Genomic DNA, 18,791 nt, shown 5'->3' on the forward strand with positions numbered 1-18,791 from the left:
GTACAGGGATAATACACACAGTGATGTCACAGTACATAGATAATACACACAGTGACGTCACAGTACAGGGGATAATACACACAGCGACGTCACAGTACAGGGATAATACACACAGTGATGTCACAGTACAGGGGATAATACACACAGCGACGTCACAGTACAGGGATAATACACACAGTGATGTCACAGTACAGGGATGATACACACAGTGATGTCACAGTACAGGATAATACACACAGTGATGTCACAGTACAGGGATGATACACACAGTGATGTCACAGTACAGGGGATAGTACACACAGTGATGTCACAGTACAGGGATGATACACACAGTGATGTCACAGTACAGAGATAATACACACAGTGACGTCACAGTACAGGGATAATACACACAGTGATGTCACAGTACAGGGATATACACACAGTGATGTCACAGTACAGGATAATACACGCAGTGATGTCACAGTGCAGGGATAATACACACAGTGATGTCACAGTACAGAAATAATACACAGTGATGTCACAGTACAGGGATAATACACGCAGTGATGTCACAGTACAGAAATAAAACACAGTGATGTCACAGTACAGGGATAATACACACAGTGATGTCACAGTACAGGGATAATACACACAGTGATGTCACAGTACAGGGATAATACACACAGCGATGTCACAGTACAGGGATAATACACACAGTGATGTCACAGTACAGGGATAATACACACAGTGATGTCACAGTACAGGGATAATACACACAGTGATGTCACAGTACAGAGATAATACACAGTGATGTCACAGTACAGGGATAATACACAGTGATGTCACAGTACAGAGATAATACACAGTGATGTCACAGTACAGAGATAATACACAGTGATGATCTATATGAGTAATGTCAGGCACTGTCTCCTCAGTGGGGTCCCATTAATCCTGGAGACCCCCCACCTCCCCCTATGTGTAAGTAATAAGCCCCCCATTCTTTACACTGCAGTCGCACTCAGAGACACCGGACACACAGATTATTTCATGACTAAATAACTTTATTAATATCAATAAAAAGTATTAGCTCCTCCCCCAGGACTCGTCAGAATGAAGGGTCTCCGAAGCCCACCTCCTCCTGCAGCTGCTGGATCTCCGTCATCAGGGTCTGGTCCTGCACATTCAACTGTAAGAGACAGAGGACGATGTGTTATACCCCGGGGCATCCATCACACGGGGGGCGCAGACCTGCGCGGGGGGCACTCACCTTCCGGGTGTACTTGTACGACTGTTCCGCTTCCAGTTGTCTTCCCGTCTACAAGAGACGTCAGAGATAGATGAGTCTCTGCTGTACAACCCCCCGAATAACACAGCATAACCCCAGCGGATATAGATGGGGGTCACTTACTTTCAGGCAGACGAGGGTCAGGTAGCCCCACACCTCCCCATTGTTGTTATTGAGAGCATTGGCCTCAGAGAGAGCATCCTCCGCCTCCTGCAGCTCATCCAGCTGAGAACGAGAGTAGTCTCATCAATACACCACAGGCAGGACCTCTGCTTGCTGTCAGTGAGCACAGGTTTGGTTACGTATGAGCTATGAAGAGATGCTGGACTACAAATGTTTCCATTCACTGGCAGCAAGCGGAGAGAAACAAACAATATATCATGTGATCACCTTACCCTGTAACAGGAGACGCCAACGCCGAGCCAGGTGAGACAGGTAGGAGAGCGCTTACACGCTGCAAGGTAGGTGTTCTTTGCCTTGTCATACTAAAAAAAGAAGAGCAAGACTTATAGAACAGAGATTATACCCCAGAGCTGCACTCACTATTCTACTGCTGGTGCAGTCACTGTGTACATACATGACATTACTTATCCTGTACTGATCCTGAGTTACATCCTGTATTATACCCCAGAGCTGCACTCACTATTCTGCTGCTGGTGCAGTCACTGTGTACATACATGACATTACTTATCCTGTACTGACCCTGAGTTACACCCTGTATTATACCCCAGAGCTGCACTCACTATTCTGCTGCTGGTGCAGTCACTGTGTACATACATGACATTACTTATCCTGTACTGATCCTGAGTTACATCCTGTATTATACTCCAGAGCTGCACTCACTATTCTGCTGCTGGTGCAGTCACTGTGTACATACATGACATTACTTATCCTGTACTGATCCTGAGTTACATCCTGTATTATACCCCAGAGCTGCACTCACTATTCTGCTGCTGGTGCAGTCACTGTGTACATACATGACATTACTTATCCTGTACTGATCCTGAGTTACATCCTGTATTATACTCCAGAGCTGCACTCACTATTCTGCTGCTGGTGCAGTCACTGTGTACATACATGACATTACTTATCCTGTACTGATCCTGAGTTACATCCTGTATTATACCCCAGAGCTGCACTCACTATTCTGCTGCTGGTACAGTCACTGTGTACATACATGACATTACTTATCCTGTACTGATCCTGAGTTACATCCTGTATTATACTCCAGAGCTGCACTCACTATTCTGCTGCTGGTGCAGTCACTGTGTACATACATGACATTACTTATCCTGTACTGATCCTGAGTTACATCCTGTATTATACTCCAGAGCTGCACTCACTATTCTGCTGCTGGTGCAGTCACTGTGTACATACATGACATTACTTATCCTGTACTGATCCTGAGTTACATCCTGTATTATACTCCAGAGCTGCACTCACTATTCTGCTGCTGGTGCAGTCACTGTGTACATACATGACATTACTTATCCTGTACTGATCCTGAGTTACATCCTGTATTATACTCCAGAGCTGCACTCACTATTCTGCTGCTGGTGCAGTCACTGTGTACATACATGACATTACTTATCCTGTACTGATCCTGAGTTACATCCTGTATTATACCCCAGAGCTGCACTCACTATTCTGCTGCTGGTGCAGTCACTGTGTACATACATGACATTACTTATCCTGTACTGACCCTGAGTTACACCCTGTATTATACCCCAGAGCTGCACTCACTATTCTGCTGCTGGTGCAGTCACTGTGTACATACATGACATTACTTATCCTGTACTGATCCTGAGTTACATCCTGTATTATACTCCAGAGCTGCACTCACTATTCTGCTGCTGGTGCAGTCACTGTGTACATACATGACATTACTTATCCTGTATTATTCTCTAGAGCTGCGCTCACTATTCTGCTGCTGGTGCAGTCACTGTGTACATACATGACATTACTTATCCTGTACTGATCCTGAGTTACATCCTGTATTATACCCCAGAGCTGCACTCACTATTCTGCTGCTGGTGCAGTCACTGTGTACATACATGACATTACTTATCCTGTACTGATCCTGAGTTACATCCTGTATTATACCCCAGAGCAGCACTCACTATTCTGCTGCTGGTGCAGTCACTGTGTACATACATGACATTACTTATTCTGTACTGATCCCGAGTTACATCCTGTATTATACCCCAGAGCTGCACTCACTATTCTGCTGCTGGTGCAGTCACTGTGTACATACATGACATTACTTATCCTGTATTATTCTCTAGAGCTGCGCTCACTATTCTGCTGCTGGTGCAGTCACTGTGTACATACATGACATTACTTATCCTGTACTGATTCTGAGTTACATCCTGTAAATCTTTTATTTTATATATAAAAATGAAAAACATTACAACAATAAACATAAATCAAGCCATAACTTCTGGCAAAACAAAACAATAATAATAATAACAAAACAATAATACAAACTAAAAGAGACTTACAAAAATCTCCTGGCCCAGCCACACACACACCACACAATCAGCATTATAAAACAAAACCTTCACCCAATCCCACCACCTAAATTTTTTTTTTTTTTTTTTTATATAAATTTTTATAATTTTTTTTTTTTTTTTCCATAAATAACTAAAGAATGCACAGCAAAAAAAAAGACAAACAGGAAATAAAAACATTAAATATTAAATATAACTAACTAAATCCCACGCCCATCACCCTCCCACCCAGACACTGGTCTAACGTCCAAAGTTCGCGCTATATAGTCCAGACCAGTGCCCAGGATCATAAAGTCCAAGTCCCGTCCACCCCCCTCCCAACCTAACACCCTAACACCAACACCCCAAAACCAACCACCTATATACACATTAACTATAACTACATAAATACACACTGTACACAAAATACAAACACATTAAACATATCAACATATAACAAACCAACCACATAAAGCCCAGGTTCGGCGCCTGCAAGCCCTACATCACTATAACCTCAGATACAAAACAAAAATCTACAGTGTCAGCTTCAGCCCAACACCAGGAGCGGAGATGACAGACTAAGGGACACTAAAGGAGAACCCCCTCCAAAGGAGAGAGGCCCTCCCCGTGCCCAGCCTCTCATACTCCAGAGAGCGCACCTTCACCAGGTCACCCAGAATGTTCCTAACCACCTCAACCACCGGGAGGATTTTACGCTGCGTCGATACTAAACACCGTGCGTTCCACGTGTGGTACCTGACCACTAGACTGACTAGGAATAACGTGCAGCGGTCCCGGCCACCCAGGCCTCTGAATGCTCCATAGGCCCACTCCGCATAGGAGAGACCGGCCAACCCGGGCCAATGGATGGAAGCGCCCACCCGGTTGTACACCTCTGTGTTAAAGGGGCACTGAAGCAGGAAGTGGTCCATGCTCTCCAGCAGGCCACCGCACTCCTCCCGGGGACAACCCCTTTCCTCAGAGCTCCTACACTTCAGATTGTCCCTCACACACAGCTTTCCATGGAAGCAGCGCCAAGTCAAGTCCCAAAACTTCAAGGGGATCCTGATGGAATTCAAAAGACCTAAACCCACCCCCAGATCCCGACTTGGGCAATCCCTGAGGGCCAGAGGCTTCTGGAAATGGGTCAACAGAACCCTTTTGTCAAGGAGTTTCCTCGACATGGTCCTGATCTCCCACATTCCCAGACCCCACCGGCGAATCACCTTCAGAACCGGGGTAGCGTAAGCCGGAAGATGCCCATGCGGTGTACGGAGATCCTTCACTTGTCCTCCTGTCTCCCATTCCTGGAAGAAAGGCCGAAACCATCCCCTGCAGGAGTACACCCACGGAGGAGCCCTCTCTTTCCAGAGGTTTGCTACATTGATCTTAAGAAAGGTATTCACTAGGAACACCACAGGGTTGACCATACACAACCCTCCTTGTCTCCTCGTGCGGTAAGTAACCTCCCTCTTGATTAGGTTCAGCCTATTCCCCCATAACAGCTGGAAGAACAGACTGTAGACCCGAGTCCAGAGGGGTTCTGGCAACATGCACACACTGCCCAGATATATCAGCAATGGGAGCAGGTAAGTTTTAATCAAGTTCACCCTTTCCCTGAGGGTCAAAGACCAACCCTTCCACTGGTCCACCCTCTGAGCGGCAATCTTAAGCCTGCCATCCCAGTTTTGCATGGGGTAATCCCCCTGGCCAAATTCGATGCCGAGAACTTTGGCAGAGTCTTGGGGCCCTGGAAGAGTGTCCGGGAGATCAAAGCCTGGATCCCCCTCTCCCAGCCAGAGACTCTCACACTTATCCCGGTTGATCTTGGACCCAGAAGCCTCTGAGTAGTGGTCAACCTCTGACATCACCCATTGCGCCTCCCCTCTCGAGGACACAAAAACGGTGACATCATCGGCATAAGCTACCACCCTTAGAGTGGCTTCCGGTGCCGCCTGGTCCATCCCGACTCCCACCAACGGCCCACGATCAACCCTCCTAAGGAATGGGTCAATCGCGAACACGTATAAAAGTGGGCTCAGAGGACAACCCTGGCGAACACCAGACCCGACCTCAAAAGAGCGGCCAATCCAACCATTCACAAGCGGGAAACTCTCTGCCCCTGCGTACAAAACCTTTAGCCAATTGACAAACTCCCCCGGCAGGCCATACCTCAGAAGGACAGACCAGAGGTACTCGTGGTCAACCCGATCAAACGCTTTTGCCTGATCCAAGGACAGCAAGTACCCCTTCCAGTTACCAGCCCTGCCCTGCTCCACTGCCTCCCGAACACAAAGCACAGCACTAAATGTACTGCGGCCTGGAACAGAGCAGTGCTGGGTCCCCGAAAGGAGCCGGGGTGCAAACTGCACCAGCCGATTAAACAGCACCTTTGCCAAAACCTTTCTGTCCGTATTGAGAAGCGCTATGGGACGCCAGTTCTCAATACGAGATCGGTCCTTACCCTTTGACAGAATGATCAGGGCAGACCTCCTCATTGACTTCGGCAGAGCGCCCGAGGAAAGACACTCATTGAATACCTCAGTCAAGAGGGGAACCAAGGCGTCCTTAAAGGTCTTATAAAACTCAGATGTTAAGCCATCCGGACCTGGCGATTTCTTGAAGGCGAGCCCTTCAATCGCCCGGCTGACTTCCTCTTCCCTGATCATCTCTGTCAAAACATCAAGAGAGGGGTCTACTCCTGGCTCAGGGACAGTTTCAGCCAGGAAATCCGACATCACATCCCGATCTAGATCCTTCCTGCCCAAGAGGTGCGAGTAGAAGGATCTGACGACCTCCAGAATCCCTGATCTGGACCTTTTCAGGGATCCCGTACTGTCAACCAGTCCCGTGACAACTTTACCATTCACTGACATCTTGCAGTTTCTGTAAGGGTCGGGCGAGCGGTATTTCCCGTAATCCCTCTCAAAAACCAAAGATGCGTGTCTATCGTACTGACACCTCTTCAGCAAGGATTTCACTCTGGAGATGTCCTCACGACTACCTCCAGTCGAGACGAGATGCTCGAGTTTCCTCCTCAGGCCCTGATACAGGCGGTACCTGTCCAGGCTCCTGAGGCTCGAGAGCTGGCGGAAGAATCTCGCCACCCTTTTCTTGAGCATCTCCCACCACTCTGACTTACTGCTACAAAGGCCCAGCAATGGTACCTGGCTCTGAAGAAAGTGCTCAAAGGATTGTCTTATCTCTGCTTCTTCCAGGAGAGACGAATTGAGCTTCCAATAGCCTCTTCCCATCCGGGGGTTCTCTGTAACATTCAGAGAAAACAAAATTAGACAGTGGTCGGAGAACTCCACCTCAACAACGGACACTGCTGAAGAAATGGCTTCCTCCTTTAAATAAAACCTGTCTATTCTAGACCTGCAGCTACCCCTATAATAGGTGAACCCCGCGTGGCCTGGGGTGTGCCGGATTTGGACATCCACCAGGCGAGCCTCACTAGCTATGCTATTAAGAGCGACGCTATCATAAGTCAGCTTGTCTCTGGAACCTCCCCTATCCTGGGTCCTCGTGACAGCATTGAAGTCCCCTCCAAAGACCACCTGCCGACTAGTAAAAAGGTAGGGCTTGATCCTCATAAAGAGACACTTCCTGTCCCACTTGGACTGGGGACCATAGATGTTAATTAGGCGCAGTTCTTGTCCCTTCATGAGGACATCCAGGATCAGGCACCTCCCCATTTCTAACTCAATAACTCGTCGGCATTCTACCGGTGCGGTAAAAAGGACCGCCACTCCGCTATACGGCTCGGCCGCAAGAGACCAATAGGAAGGCCCGTGTCTCCATTCCCTCTTAGCTTTAAACACGGCCGCCAAATCTGGCAGCCTGGTCTCCTGCAAAAATAAAATGTCGGCTTCAACACGGCCGAGAAAATCAAAGGCCGCAAATCTAGCCGCATCAGATTTAATGCTGGCGACATTAATGGACGCCAGCGTCAACGGAGTGGGTGCCCCATCATGAGTGATTGAGTTAGACGGCTTTTTTCTTACTATTTCCCTTCCCCCTACTGTCCTCTGAAGATGATGCCTTTTCCCTTTTCCCTTCAGAATTGGGGCAACTTCTCTTTAATGAAATCGAGGTGTCCATGTTATTACTGGCCCCCAAGGACCCACCCGGACCACCCTCTCCTTCGTCCTTGTCTCCTGACTCTGAGTCAGTCTCCCACTCTGAGGACCCAGCATCCCCAGAGGATAGAGACTCGGCGCCCCCTGCAGGCTGCTCCGCCGCCACCTCCAGAACCCCACCCTCAGCCTCTCCTTCCGAGGAGGCGATCTTATCGAGGGTGAGGAACCGGTTGGAAAGCTCAACCAGAGGGCAGGAAGTTTTCCCTTCCTTAGGTACCTTAGATCGGCCGCGTTTTTTCTTTCTCTGCTTGCGCTTATTTTCTAGCCAAATCCTGTTATCCTCATCCATACTCTCATAATGGGAGGACGTGGAGGACATGGCACCTTTCTCGCGCTCCATCCTCCTGACCTCCTCATCCAACTCATCATCCCTCAGGGCCTCAGTAGCAAGACCAGCCTCTGAGGAAGGACCAAGGGTCACCCCAGCAACCTGAGGCTTCCCCAGTTCTCTCCCTTTTTGTCTGGCTTCAAGCCGCCTCAACTGAGAAGGTGACTTATTCTTGCTTTTCTTCACAGGCCCCTCAGCTCCTCCACCTCTGCTGGTACCTTCCCCAGCAGAAGCAACCTCATGGCTCTCCTCCACTGGGGTCACAACCGCATTGGCAAAGGAGCGAGGACAACGGCTGAAAGGGTGACCGAGCTCACCACACAGGTTACACCTAATGTCCTTACAGGATGCAGCGAGATGACCTAGCCCACCACACAAAGCGCACTTCTGCACTTGGCAGCTGGCGCTAAAGTGTGTGGGGTCACCGCACCTGTGACAGACCTTCGGCTGCCCCTGGTAGAAAATCAGGATTCTGTCCCGCCCAAGAAAGGCTGAAGAAGGAATGTGGGCGACTGTGCCGCCTGAACACTTCAACTTCATCATGAAGGTCCAGGCTCCAGACCAAATGCCAAATTCATCGCGGTTTTTCTGAGGTACCTGTACAACCTCACCATAACGACTTAGCCAAGTCATGATGTCCATGCAAGAAAGTGACTCGTTACGGGTCAAAACAGTCACCTTCTTGACTGTGTTTTGGCGAGACACTGCTTGCACAGCAAAGTCTCGCCATGCAGGCTCGTTCTTTGCCAGCTCATAATTCGACCAGAAGAGCTCTAAGCCCTCCGGCCGAACAAAGCTGACATCGAACTCCGGAGTACCATAAGGATGTATCAGGGCAAAGATGTCACTAGCCCTGAAGTTCATCTTCAGGAGGAGCTCCACCACCCTTGACCTGGGTGGGCATGCGTCACTGCCCCTCCAGCGAAGACGAACCACATTCCTACGGGAAGCTCCGGGCCCAGTTGTGGGTAAAGACCATACAGTCTCTCCCCCCCTTTTCTCTTGGAAGGCTGCCAGGCCATGCCTGTCTGTCCAGAAGGACAGATCAACCTCTCTCCCCTCTGATTGACTTTTCCCCTCTCCTGAGAGCCTCCAGAAGACGCCTTTGCAAAACGCTATTCCCAGAGTCAGGAGACAAGGAGTTAACCCCACTTGCCCCAGCGGTGACATTCGCATAGCTCCTTATGGGAGCGGCCACCACTGGGGGTGCAGATGGACCAGCACTCACACCAGGATCCCCCTCAGCACCATTCACCACCCCCACATTCACCACACTATGTGCATTACTGCCTCGCTTCCCTGCATCACTCACACCAGCTGGGCCAGGAGGACCTGGGGTTGCCTCGGCGTCACTGGACACTGGGGGTAGAGCCACCTCCATAGCTGATACAGCCTGAGAAGAGGCAGCTCCAACCCCGATCTTACTTGTGCCCTCTGCCTCATTGGCATTAACCCCTTGTTGACCAGCTATTTTAATGTTTGTGCACCGCTGCTCACTAGATGCATGAGGTCTCTTATCTTTATGAAGTCCGGAAAGTCTCTTGTTACCATCTCCTGGGTCTGATGACCCAATGCAAAATAATATTTTTCCTGCGCCCTTTCCTGCAGGCTGCACAGGACGCTTGGGAGGCGCTGCACCACAAGCCCCAGCAGCCCCATCACACTGCCGCTGCTTACCGGAGCAAGCAACAGCCACAGCGCTAGGGGCCACAGGAGCCACCGCCACTGCCCCTGGCACAGGGCCACCCCCCCCTCCCACTGGGGGGCAGCGCACAGTACCAGGACCTGCTGGATCGCCCTCACTGTCCGGCCTTTCGGCCGATGCCTTCCCTGCACCATCCTTGCTACTGCAAACAAGGCTGGTGCTCTGCGCCATGATGGAACGTGGCTTTGCAATCTCCCCGCACCCTGGCACCGAGTCCACTGCAGGATTCGTGCTGGGCTGGGTAACGGGGCCTACACGACAAGCTGGCACTGCTGCCCGCCCGGAGGGAACAGGGAGGGGACGAAACACCAGATTCACCTCCTGAGACGCCTTGATCTTCCTGGCTCTCTTCTTTCTCTTTAGGTCGTCATCTGGCAAATCATCGCCGAAGGAGAAGTTCTGGAGGTGAACTGGGGACTCGAGCTGACGGATCTGAGCCATTAGCGCCCCCCCCTGGCCGCTGTCATCACTTTCCTCCTCCAGGTTGGCAGAGCCGCAGCCTGATGGTAATGGCGCTTGCTCTGCAGGCAGCCTGTCGTGCGAGGCCTGCTGGTGTTGGTGCAGGCCACCAGACGGACACGGCAGGTCTTCCTCATCCTCCTCATCATCGCCATCGCCTTCATCCGCCTGGATCTGAAGCCCCTTCAGCTTTCTCAGCTTCTCCTGGCGCATCTCCTCAAATCTGGCGTCGTTCTCCAACTTTTCCCTGAACGGACCGCTGTGCTCCCGGATCAACCGTCGTTTTTCCTGCAGAGCGGTGACCTCGGCTTTAAGTCTGTCAATGGTGTTAAGAAGATCAGACTTTTTCTTCTGTGTAGCCACCCCCGCTAGGGCCAAGGTCTCACGTATCTCCTCCTGGAGCCTATTCAGCGCCTTGCCAGCTTCCTCGTACTCACGGAGGTGCTCAGCAATCCGGGAGCCATAGATGGAAGCAGACTCCCGGGCCTTAAGGTCTCCCCATGCTTTTTGCACACCTCCGTGAGCACCCAGCTTTCCAGCTGAACCACCCAACTTTCCCGCACAGTCACTCAGCTTTCCAGGAGGAGCACTCAGGCTGATGTTACTTGCCTTGATCTTCTGTGTTCCGGAGACCTTGCGGCTTCCCTGGGTCTTGGGGGTGGCAGCCGAGGTCACATCGCTGCGTCCTTGGGTCCGGGCAGATCTTCTCACCCCCTCCATGTTGGCCGGTATCTGGCTTTTCCTGCCCCCCGCCGGCCTGGTCCGAGAGGCAGAAGCCTGGGATTTGCCTGGTTCACTCATCCCAGAAAACCCACTCCCTCCCTGGGGAGGAGAGAGCAGGCCTGGGTGGATTGGTCTTCCACCAGGTGGTGCAGGAGCTCAGCCACAGACAACCACACCCGTCAGCAGTTCACAGGGGAATGAGCCAGCACTCACTATTCTGCTGCTGGTGCAGTCACTGTGTACATACATGACATTACTTATCCTGTACTGATCCTGAGTTACATCCTGTATTATACTCCAGAGCTGCACTCACTATTCTGCTGCTGGTGCAGTCACTGTGTACATACATGACATTACTTATCCTGTACTGATCCTGAGTTACATCCTGTATTATACCCCAGAGCTGCACTCACTATTCTGCTGCTGGTGCAGTCACTGTGTACATACATGACATTACTTATCCTGTACTGATCCTGAGTTACATCCTGTATTATACTCCAGAGCTGCACTCACTATTCTGCTGCTGGTGCAGTCACTGTGTACATACATGACATTACTTATCCTGTACTGATCCTGAGCTACTTCAGAGCTGCGCTCACTATTCTGCTGGTGAAGTCACCTACCTCTCCCTCCTGCAGATAGATGGATCCCAGACGGAGGTAGATGGAGTGAATCTCTGAGGCATCAGCCACTAAGCTGAGTGCATGCTCGTAACACTGTCGTGCCTCGCCCTTCCTGCCGCTCATGTAGCGCACGTGCCCGGTGAGAGCCCATAGATCCGGGTTCTGTAATGGGGAGAACATGATGTATACAGGACACTTCTCCTCTGTCTAAGCTCATGCTCTGGGGAGGGGGCACTCACCTGGTGGTCAATCTGTGAAGCTTCTTGCAGGTTCTCATTAGCGGCATCAAACTCTTTCCTCTGCAGGTGCACCTGGGCACAGAGGAGGTGGTACTGGCAGCCCGGCCCACCATCCGGGCTCAGGAGATCATGTGACAGCGCCCTCTGCACAAACTAAACCCAACAACATATCACATAAAGGTGTACAGGACATATCTGCAGACACTGAAGAGAACCTGTCATCAGCACCGCCGTGCTCTGCAGAGGCAGCGTTAGGTATTTTCCTTGGATGTGTAACCAGACCTTTGTGTATGTTGTGTCATTTTTACCCCCTAGTGATGTCTACACAATAAAGATCATTTTTACTTTACAATTTTACTCCGTGTTATTGCTGTTTTAGTTCCCATCACTCAGTGATGGTCGTGTAAGATCCCAGAGTGTGTGCAGGGACTCTAAGCAGACACTTCATGATTCCTCTGTGCTATGAGATGCTGTGTGCTGACAATGTGCTTAGATTATCAGGGTACAGGGTTTATCTACACTTTTATTTAGCTTCTGAACATTCTACTGGCATCTGACACATAGAAAGAGAGACAAGACAGATCAGAGATGAGATCCATGAGATGCATATAACAAGCAATGACACTCTCAGCTCTGTTACCTCACCTATAACACACACAGCTGGCTCTGGATAAAGGCCTTATCTGTCAATATCTTGTGGAGTAAGTCTCTGCACACTGCTTCTGGCCAGTAGGAAGAGCTTGTGTCTGAGCTGGCCTTGTGATGCAGGAGGGGGGAGGGGCAGGAGGTAGAGAGCACTGCAGTGTGCAGACAAGAGAAGCTATTCATGAGAAGAATCCGACCATAGTCAGAAGATTTACGGTCATATCCAGGGGCAACCAAAATTGGACTGATAGAGTTTGGAAATATCTTTATCTATGTTAATAACAGTGAATTACACAATTGGGCTCATTTACTAAGGGTCCGAACGCCACACTTTCGTCGGGTTTCCCGATTTTTTCTGTTTTGCCCCGAATTTCCCCAGATTTTTGGCGCACGCGATCCGATTGTGGCGCATCGGCGCCGGCTTGCACGCGACAGAAATGGGGGGGGGGGGGCGTGGACTTTGGACAACACGACGGATTCGGACAAACCGCGGAATTTAAAAAAGGAAATGTGTCGCAAGAACAAGCACTCACATGCACCGGAAAGAAGCTGGTGAACTCCGGCGGACCTCGGCGAAGAACTCAGACGCACGATCTTAGTGAATCGCGCCGGACCCGAATCCTCGTCGGACAACGCACCGCGGATCGGATAAGTAAATCTGCCCCAATGTGTTATTTTGTTATCCGGTGTCTACTGGGGAAACTTGTCTTGATGGGGATACCCCATAAGCTTCTCCACAGCCCTTCCTCTTTGTTCTGAGTCACTGCTGTAGTATCAAACCAGAAGCCTGCTGAAGTTTTTACTCACAGAGGAGCGACTGTGGACTATTTCAATGCACAAAGCACAGCAGTGTGAGGACACTACAATCCTGGAATGTAAATCTATATGTAGTATGTATACTACATAAAGATGGCTACACACTGGGATACCCATCAGCAGCTCACCCCAGCAATCCTGTCCTGCACTGATACACTGTAACAAACCACCAGGACAGAAGAGAAACCTCTGATGAGTTCTGCTCAGAGCGGAGACTCCAGACTAAATACAGATGTCCAGACCCTCAGCTGTGAGAGGCATTAGAGATCTGGAGCCTGTAACTGCTGCCCATCTTACAGACCTGCGTGGCATTGACCTGTGCCAGGAATTTGGCAGCTTCCATGTAGATGCTGGTGGCAGCGGGTGAGGGGTTGTGGTCGGCGCTGGCGTCTGCCCCTGTAAACAGAAGATACAATGAGGCTACTGGGCGGGTTGAGAAGGACAACCCTTTCATTTAAACCCGCTATCCTGGATCATCTCAAATTTAGACCCCCAAAACCCTGATCCGACAGGACCCTCACTTCTGTCACTTCCAGCTTTGCTCTTGGAGACGACAGATGAAGCAGACTTGGGCACAGTGCGGGGGGTCTTCTCCCTGGGGGGCCGGTTGCTCCTGGAGGGAACTTCTGAGCGGGACTGTGCCCGCGGAGTGGTGGGTACACTGTCATCTGGGGCTGCCATCCCTGCCTTAGAGGCTTCACACCATGCAACAAGAATAAGGGATCATTATCTACTAGTGAGGAGCAGCACAGAGTATTTCAGGCCTCTCCAGTATATAACATCCTCCATTACCATTCTCACTTCCCCCTGCACCCGTGGTCTTCCCGCCGCTCAGGACTCCAGACTCAGCCCGCTCCCTAGCTCTGTCCACTGTTAGTGCCACCTGGTGGAGCTTCCCTGCCTCGGAGAAGGCCATCTCCATCCGGATGTCATTTCCCTGGATCTCATAGAACAGGCCTGGAGGAAGGACACAGAGAAGGGTGAGCGGCTCTGCTGTCCTCTATCCACAGCGGGCAGCCATGGTGGGAGTGGGGGCAGTGGGGGTCTTACCCAGCACAGTCCAGGCCAGGGCACTAGTGGGGGCCACACATGTAGCGTCCTCAAAGAAGACCTCAGCATCCTCAGGGTTGTCCATTATTAGAGCCACTATACCGCACAGGAGGAGGCTGCACAGAGCACAGGACGGTCATTACTACATGTCCACCACAAGGGGGCCCCCTGCACCAGCAGCAATGATGGCTGCCCCTCTGCCCTGTGGTCCTCACCTGTGCAGATGTTCCCGGTTTAGGACCAAAGCTTCGTGGAAACATTCCTGCGCCTTGATATAGTCACCGACCAAAAGCTTAAAGCAGCCGTAATCCAACCAGTGGTCGCAACGCTGCCGCTCCCGAGCCAACCTCTGGGGGCAAGACAAAGACAGAAAGGTGAGGGGTCACCTGCACCCCAACACATTAATCTCACCCCTAAAGCAATGGGAACAAACCTTGGGATAAAATATGTCCCTTAATTACAGTATGCATGCCCCGGCATGGCGCTGTGTGTGCCCGGCGTGTGTCACAGTATATGTGCCCGGCGTGATGTAGTATATGTGCCCGGCGTGGTGCTGTATGTGTGCCCGGCGTGACACAGTATTTGTGCCCGGCGTGTGTCACAGTATATGTGCCCGGCGTGGTGCTGTATGTGTGCCCGGTGTGGTGCTGTATGTGTGCCCGGCGTGACACAGTATGCGTGCCCGGCGTGGTGCTGTATGCGTGCCCGGCGTGGTGCTGTATGTGTGCCCGGCGTGGTGCTGTATGTGTGCCCGGCGTGGTGCTGTATGTGTGCCCGGCGTGACACAGTATGCGCGCCCGGCGTGGTGCTGTATGCGTGCCCGGCGTGGTGCTGTATGCGTGCCCGGCGTGGTGCTGTATGCGTGCCCGGCATGACACAGTATGCTTGCCCGGCGTGGTGCTGTATGCGTGCCCGGCGTGGTGCTGTATGTGTGCCCGGCGTGACACAGTATGCGTGCCCGGCGTGACACAGTATGCGTGCCCGGCGTGGTGCTGTATGCGTGCCCGGCGTGGTGCTGTATGTGTGCCCGGCGTGACACAGTATGCGTGCCCGGCGTGGTGCTGTATGCGTGCCCGGCATGACACAGTATGCTTGCCCGGCGTGGTGCTGTATGTGTGCCCGGCGTGGTGCAGTATGTGTGCCCAGTCACATGTTTTTATCCTTTTTTTCACCTCTTGGTAATACATTTCGGCTAAGTTATAATCCTCCATTGTTTCTGCCTCCTTGGCGAATCGCAGGAGCAGCTCGGTGTCTGTCATGGGGGGTGGTGCGGCCTCCTCTCTGTCATCAAACAGGGTCTGCACGGAAAATGAGGATCAGCACAAGAAAGTCCATCCGAAGTGAAAAACTGATTAATAAAAATGTCCTGTACACAGCCTCTCTGCTGATCTATGCGTTTCCATGGTTTCCATACCTTGTGTAGTCTGACCCTACAGCCACGTGTCGCTGTCTTTCATTAGACATAAGAGATTCAGACCACAAAGGATTTGTTTGTAGTCTGTCACCATAGAGACACACAGCTCAGCATTACAGTATAGAGCCTGCACCTTGTTGAGAGCGATGTGCATCTGATCTACGAGGTAGATGTAGAGCTCGCTCAGGAAGGTCTGCAGCTGATCGCGGTCCTCGAACGCCGTGGTCTTCAGATATTTCTCTCTGACAATCTTCACCACCGAGTGCTGCAAACAGACACAACACAAATGCCTCCTGCGTGACGAATACAAATCCAGAACTGCAGTAAAGACTGACACTGCTCTGGGCACTGAGGGCACTCATCATACCCACCTTTAGCTGTTCCTTAAAGGCAAAGTATTTGCCGGAGCAGTTCAGCTCATAGTTCAGCTGACACTTCTGTTCCTCCAGGACTTGCGGATCCACATCTATGGCGCTGGACTCCTGCTGCTCGAATAGCTGGCAGTACTCATCCAAGATGGCGCTGGTGATGCTGGTGACCTGGCTATGGTAATCTGCCACCGCCTGAGGAGGACACATGAGCGGATCAGTACTGCCCCGTGTATGGCAGGCATCATGAGAAGACACCACAAACCCTCACCTTCTCTGCCCCGGCCGTGCGGCGCCCAATCTGAGGCCTGGAGGGTACAAGCTCCTTCACCCTGCAAAGATTTGGGGCATCACAGTAGGCCATAGAGACGCAGTCACACATCATGTAAAGATGCAGAGGAAGAGCCTAACTCCTTCTCCTTCACTTTCTTCCTAATTATCTTTACTGTGTCCCAGGAGGAGCCATATTTCCCTCCTCCTTCTCACTGTCCTGTAAGACAACTGGCTGCAGCAGGAGCCTCCCCCCTCTGCCCAGTCAACAGTAGGAAGATTGTGAAACCCTCCCCCTTGACTAAGCTCCACCCATTAACCCCTCCCATCTGTAAATGGAGCAAGTCATCGTAGGATAGGTGGCCAACATATCGGATTTGTAGAGGGTGTGACGCTTGAAGACCCCTGTGTCTTCTGTGGTGCAACAATCACAGCTCTGTGTAACGGCTGGACTGTGTAACGGCTGGACTGAGGGGCAGCTACAATTAGAGTTAATGGGAGCTTGGCTGCAGTAACACAGCTCAGCCACTACAAAGAGAATGGCGGTATGTTATCTGTTATCAGAGCAGCCGTGGGGACCCCTGCTTATATTCTGATGACTGTCTCCATTTTCAGATGGGTGGGGGCTTTGGGCGCAGAAGGGGGAGGCTCCTGCTCCATCCAGTTATCTTGGTTACAGGACAATGAGGTAGGATATAGCAGAGTTCCTGGAAGGGGAGCAATAGAACTGAGGGATAGGACATCAATATCAATACAATGGAGCCCCCCTGGTCATGTGACATCAGATGAGAGATGTTCATCACTTGCCTCAGTGCCATCTCCTCCGCCATGCGCTTGGGGACTAATGGCTTCTCCAGGGTCAGCTCCAGCACCAGGTACGTCCCGGACTCCACATATTGCTGCACAGAGATCAGATGTCATGTGATGTGACCCCCAAATGTATGTGTCCAGGGAGGACCATAACACCACTACATTGCGTGTCTTACCTGGGAGTAACATCCTCGCTATGGAGATTATTACCATATATACCAATATATATATATATAGTCCCATCACCACATATACAGCGTTCCCATAGGACAAGGCATTACATTATGTAAATTATTCCAAAGTGGAGGAAATGACATAAATTACAAAGCAAATTGGCAAAAGTTAGATTATAATAACCACTTATAATAATGACTTTTCTATAGTTCATATTTTGAGCGATTTAGGAAAGTGAATTAACTAATGTGACCACAAGATGGCAGCACGAGCCAAGGATTACGGGGGCCAGCAGCGGACTGATGATACTACCCCCATCACCTCCTCACAATAGTAATCAGCGCCCCCATAAGGTTATGTTTAAGAGCTTTATATTCCAGCGTCACTTACCTGCCCCTCAGTATTAGCTGGCACTGTCTGACTCATCACCACAGGGTCAATGTCCGTCACCTCTGAGGATCGCAACACTGCCGACATCTGCAGAGAGGGAAGAAGAGACTGAAACACTGTGACAGAGCGCAGCTCTAGAGAATAATACAGGATAAGTAATGTCATGTATGTACACAGTGACTGCACCAGCAGAATAGTGAGTGCAGCTCTGGGGTATAATACAGGATGTAACTCAGGATCAGTACAGGATAAGTAATGTCATGTATGTACACAGTGACTGCACCAGCAGCAGAATAGTGAGTGCAGCTCTGGGGTATAATACAGGATGTAACTCAGGATCAGTACAGGATAAGTAATGTCATGTATGTACACAGTGACTGCACCAGCAGCAGAATAGTGAGAGCAGCTCTGGAGTATAATACAGGATGTAACTCAGGATCAGTACAGGATAAGTAATGTCATGTATGTACACAGTGACCGCACCAGCACATAATAGTGAGTGCAGCTCTGGGGTATAATACAGGATGTAACTCAGGATCAGTACAGGATAAGTAATGTCATGTATATACACAGTGACTGCACCAGCAGCAGAATAGTGAGTGCAGCTCTGGGGTATAATACAGGATGTAACTCAGGATCAGTACAGGATAAGTAATGTCATGTATGTACACAGTGACTGCACCAGCAGTAGAATAGTGAGTGCAGCTCTGGGGTATAATACAGGATGTAACTCAGGATCAGTACAGGATAAGTAATGTCATGTATGTACACAGTGACTGCACCAGCAGCAGAATAGTGAGTGCAGCTCTGGGGTATAATACAGGATGTAACTCAGGATCAGTACAGGATAAGTAATGTCATGTATGTACACAGTGACTG

The 18,791-nt window shown here is 50.6% G+C and overlaps 1 protein-coding gene across 3 annotated transcripts in view; it reads right to left on the bottom strand.

Moving 5' to 3' along the window:
• Positions 1–1,022: 1,022 nt before the first annotated feature.
• CFAP70 (cilia and flagella associated protein 70) overlaps positions 1,023–18,791 on the bottom strand; it is a 56,790-nt gene continuing 39,021 nt past the window's right edge. For all 3 annotated transcript variants that reach the window (XM_072119757.1, XM_072119758.1, XM_072119759.1), the window contains exons 12-28: positions 17,913–17,999; positions 17,346–17,437; positions 16,540–16,600; positions 16,272–16,463; positions 16,034–16,165; positions 15,659–15,784; positions 14,702–14,835; positions 14,487–14,602; positions 14,229–14,393; positions 13,958–14,131; positions 13,738–13,832; positions 11,976–12,128; positions 11,737–11,898; positions 1,663–1,752; positions 1,391–1,492; positions 1,250–1,297; positions 1,023–1,168 (exon numbers count right to left, since the gene is read on the bottom strand). In XM_072119757.1, the coding sequence (XP_071975858.1) occupies positions 1,088–1,168; positions 1,250–1,297; positions 1,391–1,492; positions 1,663–1,752; positions 11,737–11,898; positions 11,976–12,128; positions 13,738–13,832; positions 13,958–14,131; positions 14,229–14,393; positions 14,487–14,602; positions 14,702–14,835; positions 15,659–15,784; positions 16,034–16,165; positions 16,272–16,463; positions 16,540–16,600; positions 17,346–17,437; positions 17,913–17,999 (2,010 nt within the window). In that variant the 3' untranslated portion in view covers positions 1,023–1,087. The remainder of the gene's footprint in view (positions 1,169–1,249; positions 1,298–1,390; positions 1,493–1,662; positions 1,753–11,736; positions 11,899–11,975; positions 12,129–13,737; positions 13,833–13,957; positions 14,132–14,228; positions 14,394–14,486; positions 14,603–14,701; positions 14,836–15,658; positions 15,785–16,033; positions 16,166–16,271; positions 16,464–16,539; positions 16,601–17,345; positions 17,438–17,912; positions 18,000–18,791) is intronic.

The sequence above is a fragment of the Engystomops pustulosus genome, chromosome 8 (genome assembly GCF_040894005.1).
Source record: "Engystomops pustulosus chromosome 8, aEngPut4.maternal, whole genome shotgun sequence".
NCBI classification, from domain to species: domain Eukaryota; kingdom Metazoa; phylum Chordata; class Amphibia; order Anura; family Leptodactylidae; genus Engystomops; species Engystomops pustulosus.